Here is a 20,523-nt window from a genome sequence, read left to right as displayed (position 1 = left end):
TTTCTTAATATATGTGTCAAATCAAATTGTACTAAAGTAAAAATGAACTGAGGGGGTACTTTTTATCCACATTAAGGCTCCTACCTATTCAATGAGTATATTATGTTTATTAACATCAATATGTAATATATAATATTATAATAAGGTATAATAATTTAAGAGAAACGATGAAAAGACGATTTTATCTAAAATAAAGAGTTTTAGGGAAGGATCAAAAGTTCGAACAATTGATGTCCGTATAAGAGAGGATAAGTAACGAATGAAATTTTAAGTTTTTACGACAATAACTTATACTCCCTCCGTCCCATTTTATATGATGTACTTTGATTTGGCACGAACTTTAAGAAAAATGGAAAGACTTTTAAAACTTGTGGTCCAAAATGAATGATAGAAATTTGTGTGGTTGTAAATCATTTCATTAAGGGTAAAAAAGACATTTTATAGGCAAATTGTTACTTAAAATAGAAATGTGTCATTCTTTTTGGGACTGACTAAAAAGGAAAGTAAGTCATATAAATTGGGACAGAGGGAGTATTTATTTTGGATATAAACATAAAATGTATTTAGGATCATATAATTGCAAGTTGAGCCGTTAAATTCATATTATCAGCCATATCATATCTATTTCTTTAATTTATACTCAGAAATATATTCATGTATAATATAATCAACAATAGTTTAAATATGCTCCTTATTATCGAAAAAAGATATCAAATATATTCATGATAATTCTAATTAATTAAAGCTTTATCTTCTTTTAGGGATTGTTGAAGTATGTGATAATCTCATCTAAAATTAAATTTAAAGAATTAAAACACAACATATTTGTAATTACTTAATAATATATTTGCAACACATGTAAGCGCCCCAAACGTGAATCCAGAATTTAAAGATTTTGGGTGCATCAAATATGATCTCTAAGTAAAATTTTAATATAAAAATAATGAAATAACACTTTAGCTAGATTCGAACCTTGGTCTTGCAAGTGGTTCCCCTACCTTGTACCAACAAAACAAGAACACTCATATACTTTTCATGGGTGCACTGTTAATTATATCCTAGTTTCTATCAGTTTCTCGAGATAGATATACATATATACACATGATTTTTTCCGAAGTTAACGGGTACTCGTGCACCCCCACTTATAAAGGTAGGTATCCGCCTCTGAGCACCCCTCACATGTGGCTTGATTCTTTCTGAAGACGGAGAGACTTCAACCTATACTACGTTCGTCTTCTCTAATACCATGTTGAAGAGTGTAACTCTTTCGAAAAGATCTAAAGGTTAGGAGTGAACACTTGTTTTTTTTAGCCTACTTGGAGTATATAATTGTTAATTAGCACAAATTTATAGGTGTGATGAAATCAAGTTTATGCAATTAATTAATAATGTTAACAAAAATTAGAGTAGAAGATTCATAACAACCTGTAACAGCCCACTATTCTTCTGTTTAATAATAATTGTTATCTTAGTTCATTTTACGTTCATTATTGTATACAAGACTAAAGATTGACCTTAAATTTTAATTTCTAAACCCTAGAATGAAATAGCATTATACTCTCAGAAAATTAAAATCTAAAACTAATCCTACAGAATAAAATAGGAATCAGTGGCAAACAATCTCTTTTTATTAAACAACAAACAAGTACACCCAATAATATTACAATCATAAATGAAATATAATCTTGAATAATTAAATGTTACACAAAGCACAAAATAATACTCTTAATTAATTGTTCCAATATTAAGAATTAATTTACCCTTTTTCCTTCTAGTACATATTTTTGTACACCAGGAATATGGGTATTTTCAATATAATTTTTCCAATTAATTTTTGTCACATCAATTTCAAAGCTTCTTTTTTCTTCTTCAGACATGTCTCCCATTAGCTTTCGTACATTGCCATTGTCAAACCTAGCAAAAGAAAAAAAAAATATTTATGGAATAATCAGGTCTTAATACGAATACTGAACATCGAGTAAAAGTTAAAAAGATAATTTTTTTAGTAATTACCATTTCTCATGATATTTTAGTAATGACATATTATTTCTGTCTTAATTCATTTATGTCACTATAAAACATTTCATTTAGGAAATATCAAAGTTGATCGTGTCATAAATATTATAAATTCAAAAATGATAAACTAAATATCACACGTACCAGCCTTTGTAGAACAAGTAGGGTTCATAAAGTTTGCTGAAATTCTTCAAATATTCCACTTTCTTTTTAATTAAACGTATTTGAATCTTTGTTAGCTCTTTTCCATCTTGTACTTCATGCTGCTTGGATAATACCTCCCAAATATAGTTTTCAAAATCTGATATTTTGTCAAAAAATCTCATTTTTTTAACCTCATATTTATCTCCTTTTGAATTAACAAAAGGAAATAATTGGAAAAAATCATAGGAATAGTCAAAAATTTGAGAAAATGAGACAGGATTTATAGATGATGATGCCACATGATAGACATTTAGTTGTGGATTTTGCAAATTTCCATGTTTTGCCATAGCAGCCATTGTTGTATTTACAACCATATCAACTGGAACCTATATCAAGTGAACAAGTCAGAAATATGACCTACGTTGATTAGACACAGAGTTTAAGAAATAAATAAAAATATAAATTTGTAATAACACAAATTTTTTAAATGAGATGATTACACATTTTAACATGATATATATCAAATTAAGTAGTATTGGGCTAGAGTTCGAGTTTGCGTGTTTGGCCTATATGAACGAGAATCAAGTCGGGATGTGTGTGTGTGGGGGGGGGGGGGGGGGGGGGGGGTTGGCATACGTGTACATATATTAAAGATTATTAACTGAGATAGTCGCACATTTCAACATGTGTAACAGTAGGTAGTGCTGGTCCCCCTGAGTGTGATCTCATGCGCTCCCAATTATTTCCATGTGTTTGGCTCATAAGAAGGAATTAAGTCGGGACATGAGAGCATGTTGAAGATATAATCATTACATAAAAGGCATAATACATAAATGTGCCTTTTAACTTGGCCTTATTTTATGTCCATGTCCTTCAACTTTGAATATGCACAAATAGACACTTTAACTTGTATAAACACATGAGTCCTACATGGTACAATACACGTAGGACAAAAAAATGACATGTAGGATGTCATATAGGATATGTGTGTCTATGTGTTCAACTTTATACAAGTTTAAGTGTCTATTTGTGCACACCCAAAGTTGAAGGGCGTAAATGTGATTTGAAGCCAAGTTAAAGGGCAAATTTATGTATTATGCCTAAATAAAATGGGTTCTCTAATATCTTAAATTTTTAAATGAAAGGGTCACTCATTTCAACATTGTATCAAGGTATGTAGTATTGGTCTAAGGTTCGAGTTGAACATTCACCTATCATGTATTTGGGCCATAAAAAGGAATCAGGTAATTGAATTGTAAGGGAGTATACGTATTGAAGATATAATTAAATAAATAAAATATTATTTTCTTTAATATCTTAAATATTAAAATAAAATGGTCACATACTTTAACAATAACGGACGCAATTATAAATATTAAATATATTGAAAAAGTATACTTACCAAATCAACAAGACAATTAGGATCAGCAAGAAGGCCAGGGAGGTCACCCTTTCGATAGAAAAAGACTAATGGGTCGACTATCCTAATTATGACAAAGAGACAATTCGAAAAATAAAAAACAAAAATATTATAAATAAGCAGAATTCATCGATAAATTTTTTAATTTGTCAATAAATTTAATTTAGATATTCGAATTACTATATCTTTTGATGGAGCACATGATCGAGTATTTCTATTTGACACTTTTGATTCAAACTTTTTGAAAAAGCGTTTGCATGCGTTTTGATCAAGTGCCCAATACGCAAATAAGTTAATTAACCACTTAAAATATGTCAACTCCAATCCATTTATCATACGCATCAGCCTCAATAACTTGTAAAATCTCAAGTATGTTCCAATTAAAGGAGGTGATACATTTTATGTAATTAACTTGTCCACATACGTAATTAGCGCTTGTGAACACATACAAAAAAAAAAATCTTCAACAGTCAGAAGTGTCTAATATGAATATTTTATCATGTATTTAGATGTTCAATTAAAACATAATATAATTCAAATATCTAAATAAAACTTACTAACAAATTTAAGTGATCGTCGATATACCTGAATCCTTGTATCCATCCAGGAAAAGGTTCTTTATAGCTACTTGTTATTCCAGAGGGACGAATAATAAGTATTGGAATTTCATCTCTCATATTATTTATCATCATTTCACCAATTGCCTTTGTAAATGAATATGTATCTTGCCATCCATATAACTTTGCCCTATTTAATCAATAAACATTAATTAATTTTAATAATATTATATTTATATAAAGAGAGAAAAATTAAATACCTCTCAAGTCCAAAATCCTTCATTATTTGTTCCAAACCAATATTATTTGTAATATTGTTCTTCAACTTTGAAATCAAATTCATTTCATTGTGAGCATCCAATGATGGAAAATTAGTATAAGGAGAAATTGAAGTGATTTTTCCTTTGTTATGCTTTCTCCCATTGTAAAAGGCTTCTCCAATATTAATCCTTCTCTTTCTCCATTGGCAAATGCTTTAAACAAAATAAATAAATAAATTCAATATTGTACTAAGAAAAATTATTTGTTGTTATAAGTCAACATAACATGATAGTATAAAAATCTATATACAGACAATGCATATATAAAACTGTTTAAAAAAAATTATAAGATTCATATTATAAATATATATAACTTAAACTCAATCAGGTCATACCGGTAGAATAATGCATAAGAAGTTTAAGTTTCTTGCATTTCTTTGCAAACATCATGAGTTGATATGGACCATTCACATTAGCATCAAGAGCTAAATCATACCTAGAAACATATATAAAACCAAAAAAAAAAATGTTAATTAAATATACTATAGTAGATAATTATTTATTTATTAAAGAGAAAGAATTAACCTCTCATCAAATGTAGTGATGGCTGCAGAGTCAACAATCAAATCAATTTCTTGAGCAATTTTGTCACTAGTAATAATATCCATACCAAGATTTGGCTCATATATATTTCCAACTATAGGAATCAATTTATTTTGTATGAATAACTTGTAGGTTTCACCATGCATTTCTTCTAGGCATTTGAATAATTCTGACTCCATAATCTGAAATTTTTAAACAAAATCAAGGTGTAAATAGTCGGTTCACATTATCAGCTAGTCAGTGACTAAGTTGGAATTTTCAATAAGAAAAGTCAAAATATTCCTTTTGCATGTCTCAAATTATCATATTTTGTTTTTCGAAGGATCACAACAATTAACTATATATGTGCATTGTAATTTTTTGACAAAAGTATGTCAATTGACACTTGTTTGGATAAGGGAGGCTCCGGACTAGGTATATACAATCGTCAAAAGGATGGTCAATTGAAAATCTTTCGTCGGCAAATTTATAGAAGAAAGAATTTTAAACATACTTCAGCTTTTAATCTGTGAAATGCAGCTTCCTTATCCTTTGCCCTGATGAGCAAATAGATCTTGTTTACCTTTGGTGTTGTTCTCAACATTTTTTCAATCAAAGCTGCAAAAAAAAATAAAAAAAAGCTGCAAAAATAAAAAATAAAAAAATATATCATGTTATTGGAAAATGTCTAGAGAAAAGGGTTGAATTTGTCTTTGAACTATGTCAAATATATATATAGTATAAGTATATACCTGACACCTCACAAATATTTACACAATCAGATCACTTCTTAGGTAATTACGTATAAATCTCTTAACAATAATAGAAATTAATGGTAACTGACATGCTACTCTTTTGTCCCATTTTATGTGACGCATACACCAAGGTAATATGTCCAAAAAATAGATACATTTTTAAAATGTTCTTTTCTCTATTAAATTTCATGTCGACTCAAAATATATCACATAAAATGAAAACAAGTATAATATAGTTAAAATCCATAAGTCGTATTAAAAAAAATATAGTATTTATACTGTAAGTGTATATAATATATATATATATATATATATATATATATATACCTTTTGCTAGGAACCCTGTAGCACCAGTGACAAGAATATTTTTCCCTTCGAAAAACTCAACAATCCCTATGCCATTATCATTACCATGCATGATTTTAAGTTGATGGTGTCCTACATTTTCAGATTTCATGCAAAACAATTTTGTTCTAGCTATTTTTTGATTTTCAAATGATGAAATATTGTTACTATATTCAAACCTAGAAGAAAAATATTTTTTAGAAAATAATTTAGTTGGTGATAATTCCCTTGTGTTAAGAGAGAAAATATTTTTGGAGAGAAGCATATTGGCAATTAGCAAAAAATTAAATAAAGAGAAGTTGTGGGATAGAAGCTATAATGTTCTTCTCTATTTATAGAGCCAAAAAATTATTTTTTTAATGTGTCACTTGATGAATAAAGTAATATTGTATATATATTGACCAAATCTTTTAATTATTTTCTCCTGAGATTTACTTAATTTAAATTCTTAAATTCTAATTCAAACATTATTGTTTTCTCTGAAAATGTTGAAGGTCTGACAATCTCATCTAAAATTGTATTTAACTTATTAAATGGAGCATATTTTTAATATCTTACTAATGTTTTCAACATGCGCGCCCCTCACGTGTAGCTTGATTCTTTCTTGAGACGGAGAGACTTTAACGTAGCTAGGACGTACGATTCTCTAATACCATGTTGAAGAGTGTAATCGTGTCTTCCTAATCAGGAAGGCCAAGGGTTAATTAGGATTGAATTATTAGTAACCCTAAGCTAAAATCATGTTAAGGAGTACTGGACAGTTGTGATTTTAGCCTACTTGGAGTATATAATTGTTAATTAGCACAAATATATATTGGTGAGATCAAGTTTAAGCAATTAATTAATAATGTACTCCCTCTGTCCGTGATTGCTTGTCCACTTTTAAATTGACACACCTATTAAGAAAATTATAATCGACATAGTGAGTTTACCATTTTACCCCTATTAATTATGAAGTGGATGAATTAAAAACTTAAGATTTTCAAGAAATTCTACATTTTTCAAAACAATTAATTGAGGGTTTAATAGGTAAAATTTTTTATCCTTTCTTGATTTGTCAAAATGAACAAACAATTAGAGATAACTAAAAAAAAAAAAAGTAGACAAGTAATTAAGGACAGGGGGATTAAATAAAAATTAAGAGTAATGCTCAACATAGCTCAAGAGACTAATTATTTGTTATTGGAGATTGCAATCGATTTTACAGAGATATTAAATTTCTATACAATATATAATAATATTGCTTATTCCACTAATATTCTTCGTGAACGTAGGTACGTACTTGATGACATTGAAAGAGAACCCTAAGTCGATATATTTCTCACTTCATCTCATATTAGTTCATCATTTTTTTTATATACATATTAAAAAATCGTAAATAAGAAGATAAATTTTACTATTTCACCCCTTAAAAAACTTATTGAAAATTTTACAAACAAATGTAAACTCTTTGAAAAAAGAATTAATTGCAAGGATAATATAGGAAAAAATTAATTAATGCATTTTTTATTTAATAAGGTGAACATGAACTAATATGAAATAATTCTTTTTAGTAATGTAAGATGATTAACTAATATGCATGGGATGAAGCGAGTATAATATAACATATTATTAAAAAATTTCATTAAAAAATATACACTAGTTATTTTCACGCATATTTTGATTGAATCAGAGAGAAAAGAAAAAATGTTAGTGTGACATTTTAATATTAATAAAAACATATCATATGTTACATTTATGTATCATGTTATGTCGACATTACATTTGTGTCTCTTTACTCTCATCAACTATCAACTGTCAAAGAATGTGGTCATTATTGGTTAGTATGTCTTGTAACCACCAACTCTTCATTTCACTTATTATTCTACCTAATTATCCCTCGTAACTTACGTAATAGTTGGACCATTCATTTACCTAATTTACATAATCTTCTTATTCATTGCAAGGAAGATTTCCTCCCCTATAAATAGTGATGGTCTTCATTTGGGTTGGGAAAACAAGAGATAGATATGAGAAAGAAAGTAAGAAAAGATGAGAAATGTTGTATTGTGTATATATATTGAGTTAGTGTAGTGAAAGAGAGAGTTAAGACAAACAATAATATTTTAAGGGCCCGTAATGCGATATGATATCATGATATGGAATCATGAGATGAAATTGAAGTTTTGTTTGTACATGCGATATGAAATTTTTGTGTTAGTATATTTTCTCATAAACATAAAAATCACATAAGTTGTAAAACTATTAAAATAGCCCCAATTGTTTATCCAATCTTATCAAATAAACAAAATTTTATAAAATTGCATAATAAATTATTACAAAGCTATTTGTTCTCCACTTAAGTAATTGTTTCATCTAACTTTAATTTAATAAAAAATAAATTGAACATAAATTGTAGTGTACTAGGCTTTAATATAATCCTCCCACATAGTACGGACAATTTCCTCACGTTGAACTTGCATTTCTCGATCATGTGACCAAGAAGACGAACCAACATTGTTACTTTGAGCCATTTGTTTGTCAATATCATCCGCAACTATATTTTCATGCTCATAGACCATAATATTTCATCACTTTAACAATCGGTTGGTGTGAGTTAAAGTGACTATATGTTGGTGAGAATAATAAATTTTATGTCGGTGAGAATAATAAATTTTAAAAAGTAATGATGTGATTATATATTTTATTTACATATGAAATAAATGGTTAGTAGATATAAATGTAGGGTTGTTTTAAACAAAAATATAAACTCGTGGATCAATTTTTTGTATTAAAATATCTCAAATCATGATATGGAATTTCCATATCATGGTTTATGGAGAATATAGAATCACATCTTATTAAATGGAATCATGAGATGGAATCAGCGTAAAATCGCATGTCCAAACATTGATTCCATCTCACGATACCATATCGTGATACGGTATAGCATGGCCAAACGCCTACTAAGTCTTCAACTAATTCACTATACGAAAGAGAGTAATTATATGTTGAAGGAAGATGTTCTTTTTGTGGAACTTTGACTCTTCAACTAATCCGGAGTTGCTTGAGTTATACTACGTTGTTGGGTTGTTGGGTTGTTGGGTTGTTGGGTTGTTGGGTTGTTGGGTTGTTGGGTTGTTGGGTTGTTGGGTTGTTGGGTTGTTGGGTTGTTGGGTTGTTGGGTTGTTGGGTTGTTGGGTTGTTGGGTTGTTGGGTTGTTGGGTTGTTGGGTTGTTGGGTTGTTGGGTTGTTGGGTTGTTGGGTTGTTGGGTTGTTGGGTTGTTGGGTTGTTGGGTTGTTGGGTTGTTGGGTTGTTGGGTTGTTGGGTTGTTGTATGCTGAAAGGACAAGCCAAGAATGAACTGTTGGATCGGTGTAGACTGTAGATTATGCCGCAGTGAGAGTGAATCTCCTTAAAGAGAGCGAGATATTTGCGCCTCAGCCTAAATGATTATTTATTAATTATTTCATTTTGTTGATCAATTGTAATCTATTATAATTTATTGTATTTGTGGCATATTACTCCATAAAAAAATAATAGTATTTTCATAGAGAAAATTATGAAATTTTCGAGTATTTCAATAAGAATTTGTTTTCAGCTATGCTTTTTTCCAGTGATCCAAATAATGAGAATGAGGTGAGAAAATTATGTTTATAACACAAATTTTCTATTAATTTGCCATGAAAGAATCTTTTACTTTTAATAGTGATTTTAATTTGCGATGTATTTGACACTAAGTTGTTTAATTACTTTTAATAGTCTTTTCTTAACCATCAATATCCTAGAGAATCTGTAACAGCTAGCCAATTAATGCATTGTTTAAAATAATGATACATCTTCCTCTAATCTTAAAGAAGAAACATAATCCACCTCTAATCTTAAAAAAGAAACATAATCCACCTCTAATCTTAAAAAGAAACATAATCCATTATTGTAACAGTCTAGCCCCGCTAGTGATATGTGCACTTTAGGCCTAGACCAGTATGACTTCTAAAAAAAATATTTTATTGAAATTTAACGTTCCTTCAATTTTAATTTTAAATCACTTATATGTTTGTACCATCCTCGAATATATGGATTCTGTTGGATCTTGTCTAGTTGTTTTGATGCATTGGAATATCTTTTTAGCATTGTTTGGAGGAAACGTGTGATAGAAGCGTGTGACAATTTCATCTAAAGTTAAATTTAAAGAGCTAAAAGAGAACATATTTGTTAATTACTTAATAATATTTGAAAACATATATGCACCCTCGATCACGTGTGGTTTTATTTTTTCTGAAGACGGAGAGGCTTCAACATATAGGATGTTCGCCTTCTCAAATACTATATTGAAAAGTGTAACCCTTCCCAAAAGCCAAAAGCCCTAAACGTTAGGAGTAAGCTAGAATCATGTTGAGAGAATACTTGTTTTTTTAGCCTACTTGGAATATATAATTGTTAATTAGCACAAATTTATTGGTGATGAGATCAAGTTTATGCAATTAATTAAATATGTTAACAAAATTTAGAGTAGAAGATTCATAACAACCTGTAACAGCTGGAGAGGTATTCCAAGATTCATAACAACTGTAATATCCAATTATTCATGTTACCTTTAGCTCATTTCACGTTTATTAAAAAAATAAAAAATAGAAGATATAGTTTACTTAATCATCCTTATCTATTAGATATTTTTCTTGATAATTGAGCACTTCAGAATTTTGTCTCTCGATGAAAAATTACACTATATATATATATAGGTAGGTTTTAATCTCGTGAACACCAGATTAAAGGTTAACTTAGTGGTTTAGAAAATTCAAAAATCACTTTGAGGTTTCAAATTTAAATACTAAGCACTATATTTTTATTTTTCAATTTAATTTCGAATCATTTTAAAAAAATCATGAATCCGCCACTGATCATTACCTAACGAAATATAAGGGTGACGCAATACATATTTGTTGAATCTATTGTATTGATGCGTTGGAAGAATCTTTTATAGCATTGTTTGGAGGAAACGTGGAATACACTAAAGGATCGCAAGTTGCCTTAGAAATATATATATATATATATATCGAAAAAGAAGATAAAAAGGGAGACACTCTTGGTCAAAGAATAAGTTTCCTAAAAAATAGATTAGGTCATTTATGTATGTCACACAACATACAAAGAAAAGCTAAAAGGATTAATACCCAAATCTACTGCCTAGATACAAATGCAGCTACCCAATGGGGATGCAACGATAAGCCTTATAAGAAAAGAAAATTAAGAAAAGGTTTAATAAAAAGGAAAAAAATTTCCAAACAAAATTATGTACCTAGAAAAAGGTATTATAAAAAGAAAAAAGAATTTAAGAAAACAAAACCTGCAGAGAAATGCAAGTGTTATAATTGTGGCGAAGAAGGTCATAAAAGTTACGAATGTAACAAAAGAAGTAGTAAAAATCTCAACAATTGACAGAATAGAAATTGATTCGGATCTTGAATCCATAAAATCAATAGAAAGTGAAGACTTATTCGATGAAATTTATGAAGAATACTCAACTAGTTCAAAAGACTCTAACTAAATGAGTAAGGAAATTCAAGAAAAAGAAGATTCAGTTCAAATCTTAGAAACTGAAGAAGATCACAGAGGATACGCTTTAAAAGCTACCTTTGAAGGAGAAACTTTCAGAAAAATCCAAGGATTAAAACTAAATCTCAAAACAGAAGATAACATATTAAGTAGAATGCAAAGGATGTTTGCAAGAGATAAAATTTCCTATCATGAATATCAGGAAATAGAAAAGGTAATAGAGATTACCCAAACAACAGGTAAACATAAATTAAATCTGTTAACAAAACCCATGATAGACCAAATTCTTAGGAAAATTCCTGCAAAGAAAAGGAAAAAAATGAACTATGTTCATCTAGGAGGAATCCAAATATTAGTCAAATCGACTTTTAAAGAGGGAATTAATTGCCCGATAGTTATAAATCTATCAGATGAAAGATTTATAAACTCAAGAGAAGGAAATCTTGATATAGTAGAGGGAAATCTTGCTTATACAAAGCTTCTCTTTACATATTATCCAAAATATTGTATCTCACTCAAAGAGACTGACTTTAATGATGCATTGAGTTTACATTTCCAAATTAAAAGAAAAGATCTATTTAAACTAGGTAATCATATAATGAGTATATATTACCAAGCATTGTACACAGTTACAAATTCAATTATGGAAAAGTTTATAAAAACAAAGAAATGATTGAAATAGATCAAGAATGTGCAGGAATAGCACGAATTGTTGAAGCAGAAATTCAGCAAGCGCAAATTCCGGACGAATATGAAATTCAGTTTGGAAAAACACAAGAAATAGGAAGTTCTAGTAACCCTAGACTCTCCATAGAATATGGAAGAAATTCTATTAAGAAAAGCATATCTAACAGATATCCTACAAAAAATCTAGAAACAACCGATGTTACTAGAATAAAAGGAAGGATTTTTAATGGAATTGAATGGAAAAATCAAGGTATCTTGATACAAACTGGAGCAACAGCTAATCATGTAAAAGGTATAATCCTAGATGGATTATCAATATACGAAGGAAAACAATACAATTATAAAACTTTCGAAGGAAGCAACTTTAGTTGTAAAAATATGGTAAAGTTACCAATCCAACTAGATACAATAAGAATAACAGTTCCATGTTATATTACTGATCATGAAAGTGATCAAGATCTAATCTTAGGAAATCTTTTCCTAAATAGTATTGAAGATTACAGTATGGAGAAACGGAATAGAAATATCTTACAAAGGTGAAACATGTTTTTTACCAAAAATGTAAATGCCAAAAGAAACTAGTTTCAAAGTATCTGTTTTCATAGAATTAACTTTCTATGATACTAAAATTACAACATGTTGTCAAATAGACAATGGGTCTAAAGCAAGTCTAGAAAAATCTTTTTAAATAAAAGATTGGGACAAAAAAAATAATAATATCACTATGATTGGGATCACAGGAGATAAAGAGAGCCTTGATAAGTCAAAAGAAAATGTAGAAATAATTTTAGGATAAAAAATTGTTTCAATAAATAAATTATTTGCTTATGATAAACTGGAAACAGATCTATTATTAGGAAATGATTTTCTACAAAAGTTTCAGGATTATCATCAAACATTATACATGATAAGCCTAAAGACCCCTTGCGGACATTTTATAAAAGTCCCAAGAAGACAAAATCCTTATAATCTTGAAAAAGATAACGGGAAATTCAAAAGAAAATACTTAGAAAATCTAAGAAAGATTACTTGTAAGTGTCTTAATCTAGAAAAGATTAAAGAAAATTTACAAAAATCTTATGGAGAAAATCCATTAGAAAAATGGGAACAAAGTCATGAAAGGGCAACTTTAACCTTAAAAGACCCTAGTGTAATCATTAGAGTCAAACCTATGCTCTACAACGAAGATGATAAAATTGAATTTAAAATTCAAATCAAAGAATTGCTCAACTTAAAAATTAATAAGAATAAGTAAAAGTCCTCATAGTAGCCCAGCGTTTATGGTAAGAAACCATGCTGAAATAAAAAGAGGAAAAGCTCGAATGGTAATAAACTATAAAGAGCTAAAATAAAAATTGCTTATTTGATGGATATTTTATCCCAAATAAAAATAATCTAATAAACCTTGCAAAAGGAAAAACTTATTTCTCAAAATTCGACTGCAAAAGTGGTTTTTGGCAAATAAAATTAGCAGAAAACTCAATTCAGTTAACTGCTTTCAGTACTCCGAATGGACATTATGAGTGGTTGGTAATGCCTTTTGGACTAAAAAATGCCCCACAAATATTCCAAAGAAAAATGGATAAAATATTCTCTGAAAAAGAATTTTTAATTGTCTATATATATGACATTTTAATATGTTCTAAAACATATGAAGAACATTTGAGACATCTGAAAGAATTTTCAAAAATTTGTTTAAAAAATGGAATTGTGTTAAGCCTGAAAAAGGCTGACATCAATAAAAATGAAATAGAATTCTTAGGAATGATTATTTCGAAAAATGGAATAGAACTCCAAGCTCACATTTCTAAGAAAATTATAGAATTTCCTGACAAATTGACAACAAAACAAGAAATACAAAGATTTCTAGGTTGTCTAAATTACGCAGGAGAATTTATTCCGAATTTAGCTAAAAAATGAAATATACTACAAAAATTAATAAGAAAATCCAATAGACTTGGATGGACAGAAGCACACACACAGTGTATTAAAAGTCTAAAAGAAGAATGTGCTAAGTTGCCTAAACTTAGATTACCAGACGACAATGATAATCTTGTCTTACAAACAGATGTGTCTGACTATCATTGGGGAGCATTATTGCAAACCGACTTAAATGAAATTTGCAGGTACACAAGTGGTACCTTCAATGATGCAGAAACAAGATATTCCACAAATGAAAAGGAATTATTAGCCATTGTCAGGGGAATTAAAAAATTTTCTACTTTCCTTTTACCAAAACAATTCGTTATTAGAACTGATAATACACAGGTGTCAGGTCTAATATTTAATAAACTTCCGTCAGAACCTCAATAGAGAAGGTTGCATAGGTGGCAAGTTTTATTATCTTTCTATACATTCAAGATAGAATATATTAAAGGAACTGACAACTTTTTTGCAGATTTTCTTTCAAGAAATGTCCAATATGGACAATCGCACCCAGATCCTAATCAATAGGATATATGACAAAATGCAAATAATGGCTGAGTCCATTGATAATAAAAGCCAAAAGTTATTTAATATTAGAGACAACTTGATAAGCTTGACTGAACAGGCAAGAAATTTACAGTTTGAACTCAATCAACTCAGCAATGAACATGACGAAAACATGAGTGAATTCTTGCTCTTGGTGAACACTTGGATACAAGTCCAAAAAGGAATTCAAATCCTACAGGGAATATTACTCCCAACAAAGTGGCAGGAGATGTCCCACTAGCACCTAGTGCCAAAAACATCTCGACGGTAAGCACAGATATGCCGATTCCCAAGTCAAAAGACGAAGGAAAAAGCCGAGCAAATGAAGCTTCATCTTCGAAAGAAGAAAAAAGCTCATCCTCAGCAATAGCTGAAAAAATCATTTCTGGGAAACCAGAAAAAATGATTACTAACAAAGTTCCATCAGGAACAAAAGTGTTTTCTTCTTTTTAGGTCGGAAAGCAAAACCCAAAAGAAGAAGAATATCTTAAATTTACGAAAGATATTTATAATCTCCCAGCTAAAAGTGGAGAAACATATGGAGTTTTAGGAACAACCAGTTTATTTCCTAGAATTTCTATATTTCCAAATGGATCAGCAGGATTTGCGGCCCAATTATTCGAATATGGATACTTAGATCGAGTTTATGCAAAACCTGATCTACAAGAATTATCTCAGTTACCATCTCAACTGGTGATATCGATAAAAAAGTTCGCTGAAGGAGAAGGTGTTTATTGTCGTTTCTTTAGCATAGCTATGGAAGGGAAAGACCTTCAATCATATTTTCCAACGATTAATTTCATTACGATGGAAAAATTGAAAAGTTTTAATGTCAAAGCCACTGGTGTTGACAAAAAACTACCCCATTTAAATAAAAAATGGATTCAGACTAGAAGAGCCTTGAGAATCAAAGCTCTGTATTTTATTCTTAAAAGATATTATGACAAATATTTCCAAGTGATAGATCATACAGCTACTTGGATGCTCCTAGTCAAGGGAAAAACAAAGTCACGAGTTCTAAGAGAAAAAATCTTAGATTTTGAAACTCACAGGCTGGAAGCCACAGAAGAAACATGGAAGATGGCTTGTAAATTTTTTGGAACACAAACATTTACCAAGTGTGGAATGATGTAAGCAATTACATCGGTTAGCAAAGAATGACGTAAGCACTTACGTCAAAAGATAGAGGCATAAGAGGAATCTTTCTTTTCTCTTAAGTCAAAAAGAAAGGTCACATCTTGTCGGCCAATTACTCAAAAGAAGAAAATGGAGCCGTCCATTATCTTATCACAAGGAATCTTCATCCAACACATTGAGGCAATCAATGAAGGACTAGAAGATAATTATGTATTAGTTTAGGGAGGCCCCTAAATTAATAACTTTTTTGTAATAAGTCCCTCCTTCCATCTATAAAAGGAGAGGAACTTCATACTTTAGAGGCAGACTGCATTTTCTGAGAAACACCCATCTAAGAAAAATGTTAGGTACCTCTTTTGATAGTGAGTAGAAACTCCTACCGTCAGGGAAAAGTATTCTAATATGTTGTGAGTATAGATATAATATGTATGGTGTGCTTGTAAAAATTTATAATATGAAATAAAAGGTTGGTTTTTATACTTCTCTTCTTCAAACTCCATTAATAGTCTTAAGTGAAGGTTGCGATCTTCAGCCTTAGGGAGGAACAGTAACAAAGTAGCCAAGACTGAGGTCATAGGGCGAAACTATTGTTCATGGCCTAAAGGGAGAACTACTGCAGTAGTGATAAGAACTGTACATCGACAAAAGGAATAAAGGTATACACGCAAACTTTTTATTCATGTTATTAGTTTGCAAAGCATACTATATCATATTATATACATACTTAAACATATAAAGAATTACTTAGTACCTATAGGGAATTAAAAATCATAGAATTACAGTTATGAAGCATAGTTATATCCATGCTAAAAGCATATACATGAACATTTACAAACTAAATTATTAATCATATTCATATGAAACATATACAGCGTCATGTGCATTTAATTATAAGGAGAGCATGGAAACATCGCATAGCTATCCATCATATCAATAGAGCCCTTCCTGAAATGGAAAAAGCATATATGAGTACTTGTTTACCATCAACAAAGTTGATTATAGCAATTTACGAAATGAAATTGCTTAGAATAAATGAGCAGTTATGTTATAGAGATGCTCAAATAATTTTAAAAAATTGTGTGCTTTTTACAGCATAAATTATCCGCAACCCTATTTTAAAACAGCAAGAATTTATTGGTATCAGAGCCAACTACTAAAGCAACTATGGAACTAGATTTTACTCTAGTAAAACCCATATGGTATATAGAAAAAGAAACTTTAATAGCAATATTACAGGTAGTTAAGCCTTTAGATGAAGATCTTAGAAGAAAAATCTTAACTATAATTACGTTAAGAAATAAATTCGAAGAAGAATTATATGAATTACATTATAATTTTTTGGATGAAATAAATGATACGAATACCTCTGATTATTATTTTTCAGAATAAATATGAGCCTAAAAGAAATTTCAGAATTATTAAAAGACTTAATAGAAAGTCATAAACAAATTACCCTCAGGCTAAAAATGATAGAAATAGAAATGACTTCTATAAAAGAAAATCTTCCAGGAAGAATAACAAACTTAATAAAAAAAACTGAAAAACTTGACAAAAGAATAAGTCAAAAATATATAAATGAATTACTAGCAAAAAAGTTCGCTAGCAAAAACACTTATCAAAAAGGAAGTATGGATGAAATGCTTATCCAAAAATTCCTAGAAAAACAAAAAGTAAATAAAGAAGAAAATCTAGGAGAAAATCCAGAAAATAATCCAGAAACAACAAACAAATCTGAACAAACAGAAGAAGAAGTTCAGAATAATGAATAAACTAGATGAACTAGTTTATGCCATGGTAGATCTAAATCTTTCAGAAGAAGAAATAAAAGAATTTATGAACAAAGGGGAAACAGGAGGACCCCGAGGAAAATTTGAAGGAGAATTTGAAGGAGAATCGTCTTCCATTAAAGAAGAATGGGAAGAACCAGAAAAAAATGATAAAATTTTTGCAAACAAAGCAAAAAAGAATAAAGATTTTATAAAACAATATCATAATAATGATAAATCAAAATTTATGCCAAATAGACTCCCAACAGGAGATATAGGAACACAATTTCTAGATCTCGATTGTAAAAGAGATCCAGAAACAAATTTAGATCTTTGGTCTCAAAATATACTTCTTTATTTCTTACTAGGAAAAGGAAGTTATACAGATAAAGAAAAATACATCATAATGATAAACACTTTCACAGGAAAAGTAAACGATTGGTTGTCTGGACTAACAAAAGATGCAGTAAAAATAATAAAAAACGATACCATAGAAGGATTAAAAAGGTCCTTACAAGAAGGTATTACAAACCTAAAAAAATATATAGCAAATGAATTCTTTGGAGGACAAGGAAGTGTAACTGATAGTAGAGAAAAAAAAAAAGAACCATAGCTAAAGAGCAATTAGAAAAATTACAAATCTGTAAAATGAGCTATATTCAAGAATACACTTGTGAATTCGAAGAATATTACTATAAAATATTTGATAGTGGAAAAGAAATGTTACCATATATATCGCTTTTGTTTTGTATTAGAAATTAAGGAATTAATGACAGACATAATTTTGGAGTTGAACAATGGAATTTTCAAGTTAATTCTATTCAGTCATAAATTAGCGATAAATTATTTAAAAAAATTAATCAGCTAGACTTTTTAGCAATATATCAATTGGGATTACCAATAAATTTCTTAGCTAATTTTCTATTTTCTTGTAAAAAAAAAAAATTTTTTGAAAAAGAATAGTTGATATACAAAATAAATTATTTGTATTTTGTGTCATATAGACATAAACTCACAAATAAACTAAAATTTTAAAATATTTATATCTTAGACTCAATCCTCCCACCCACAAATTAAAATTAGTCTTCATCTAAAATTATTTTTGTTTTTTCATCTCAAAAACCTCTAACTGAGCTACGCAAATACAATGACTTATATGGTTGATGATGAGGTATCTTGTACTAGGTGAGATATATTTTAAGAAGTAAATTATTTTAACAATTAATAATGGTTTACATGAATATACTATAATTGTAATGACCCGGAATGTCATTTTTGGAAATTTAGAATATTTGTTTAACTAGAGTGAATTAATTGGTGGTTAATTATTAAATAACTAATTTTAGTTAATGCTTATTGGGCCAAGTTTATAATTAATTTAATAACCTTTACCACTTAACCCATATAATTAGATTAAGTTAGTGTAATTTGCCACTTTAAATACCTAATTATTTTATACCATTTGTTCCATATAATTAGATTAAGTTAGTGTAATTTGCCATTTTGAATACCTAGTTATTTTATTTAGGATTTAGGAAAAGAAAAGAAAGGAAGGGAGAAACTACCTGTGCAGAGCGTCGTGGAACCTCGACAGTTCGCGTCAAGGTAAGAGGCTTACTTCTATATCCATAAGAAATAAATTCTACTGCATAATATATATGAATATAGAATAATATTATAGTAATGGGAATTAGATGCACATGAATTGTGATAGGAGTGGCGACAATTATTTTGGGGTTGGAGGACACAATTCTGAGAACCATCATTAATTGAGTAAGAATGGATTACATGAAAAGAGGAGTGATAGGAGTGGCGACAATTATTTTGGGGTTGGAGGACACAATTCTGAGAACCATCATTAATTGAGTAAGAATGGATTACATGAAAAGAGGAGCATATTATTATATCATATTTTGTGTGTATAAAAGGGGCATGAGATTACAAGAATTTGGCAAATTTGTTTGCTGCTGTGCAGCGTCACTTTTATCCATTGTTAGGAGTAAATTATTATTATTATTATTATTATTATTATTTATTATTTTGGTGGCCAGTGAGGGCTTCTAATTTTACAATGATAAGGGGGTGATTGGATTTAAATATGGGTTAGGGTTTCCGTAAGGTTACTATCTATGTATTGGTTTCAATTTTGGAACTTTTCTTGTAGTTATCAAGTTACAATTCAAGTTTTGAGAAATTGAGATATGTAATTAAATATTAAATATATTATATTATATGAAAAATATTAGGGTTTTAGTGTTTAGAGAAGTTATGATTTAACCTTAGACTTGATTATAGGTTCGATGTGAGTTTTTGGGTCTAGGCTAGACCTGTAGTGATATGAGTGTTGTTAGTTTTGAACACTTATTGTAATTATTTATTTAAATAGATTGAATTGATTTGGAAGTCAACAGAAAGAGGAAGGCTCAAGTTTTGTAGTCATTGGTCGACTATTTGAGGCAAGTGGATTTCTAAACCCTTGTTAAGTGTATAGAATTTGTGTATTTCCTTGTAATATGTGTTTTGGGGTAATGAGAGTTGGTGATGGGTTGACTTGTCCACCTTGGATTAATTCTAGTGATGAATAAGGGGTAATAAAAGGCAATGTGATTAATTGTTTGTGATGTGTTGAGAATGGTTTGAAAGGTTTGTTGAATCATTATTGATGTTGTATCATGATTGTGTTGTTGTGAATTGTGCAATGTTATGAAAATGGTCATCTCCTCATTATTTGTGTGAACATGTCATCTGCATTGTTCTGAGACATGGTTGTGACAAGTGTTATGTGAATTGAGAAAGAATAAGAAATTAAAGAGGATGTACCATTTCGAGGGATGTATCGCGCGCTGT

The 20,523-nt window shown here is 29.5% G+C and overlaps 2 protein-coding genes across 2 annotated transcripts in view; both read right to left on the bottom strand.

The window, feature by feature from the left end:
• Positions 1-1,656: 1,656 nt before the first annotated feature.
• LOC102591404 (fatty acyl-CoA reductase 2-like) overlaps positions 1,657-20,523 on the bottom strand; it is a 41,430-nt gene continuing 22,563 nt past the window's right edge. Inside the window, exons 3-5 of the mRNA XM_015306048.1 lie at positions 3,563-3,644; positions 2,161-2,546; positions 1,657-1,914 (exon numbers count right to left, since the gene is read on the bottom strand). Coding sequence (XP_015161534.1) covers positions 1,752-1,914; positions 2,161-2,546; positions 3,563-3,644 — 631 coding nt within the window. The 3' untranslated portion in view covers positions 1,657-1,751. The remainder of the gene's footprint in view (positions 1,915-2,160; positions 2,547-3,562; positions 3,645-20,523) is intronic.
• Positions 4,162-6,318, bottom strand: LOC102591729 (fatty acyl-CoA reductase 2-like). Its single transcript, XM_015306005.1, has 6 exons — positions 6,062-6,318; positions 5,494-5,597; positions 4,983-5,182; positions 4,793-4,893; positions 4,398-4,610; positions 4,162-4,327 (listed from the first exon to the last, which is right to left on the bottom strand). Exons 1-5 carry the CDS (start codon positions 6,189-6,191, stop codon positions 4,477-4,479), a joined length of 669 nt encoding a protein of 222 aa, XP_015161491.1. The 5' UTR covers positions 6,192-6,318; the 3' UTR covers positions 4,162-4,327; positions 4,398-4,476.

The sequence above is a fragment of the Solanum tuberosum genome, unplaced genomic scaffold (genome assembly GCF_000226075.1).
Source record: "Solanum tuberosum cultivar DM 1-3 516 R44 unplaced genomic scaffold, SolTub_3.0 scf00021, whole genome shotgun sequence".
NCBI lineage: Eukaryota > Viridiplantae > Streptophyta > Magnoliopsida > Solanales > Solanaceae > Solanum > Solanum tuberosum.
The sequence above is the reverse complement of the archived record's forward strand: the minus strand, read 5'-3'. Positions and strand labels throughout refer to the sequence as shown.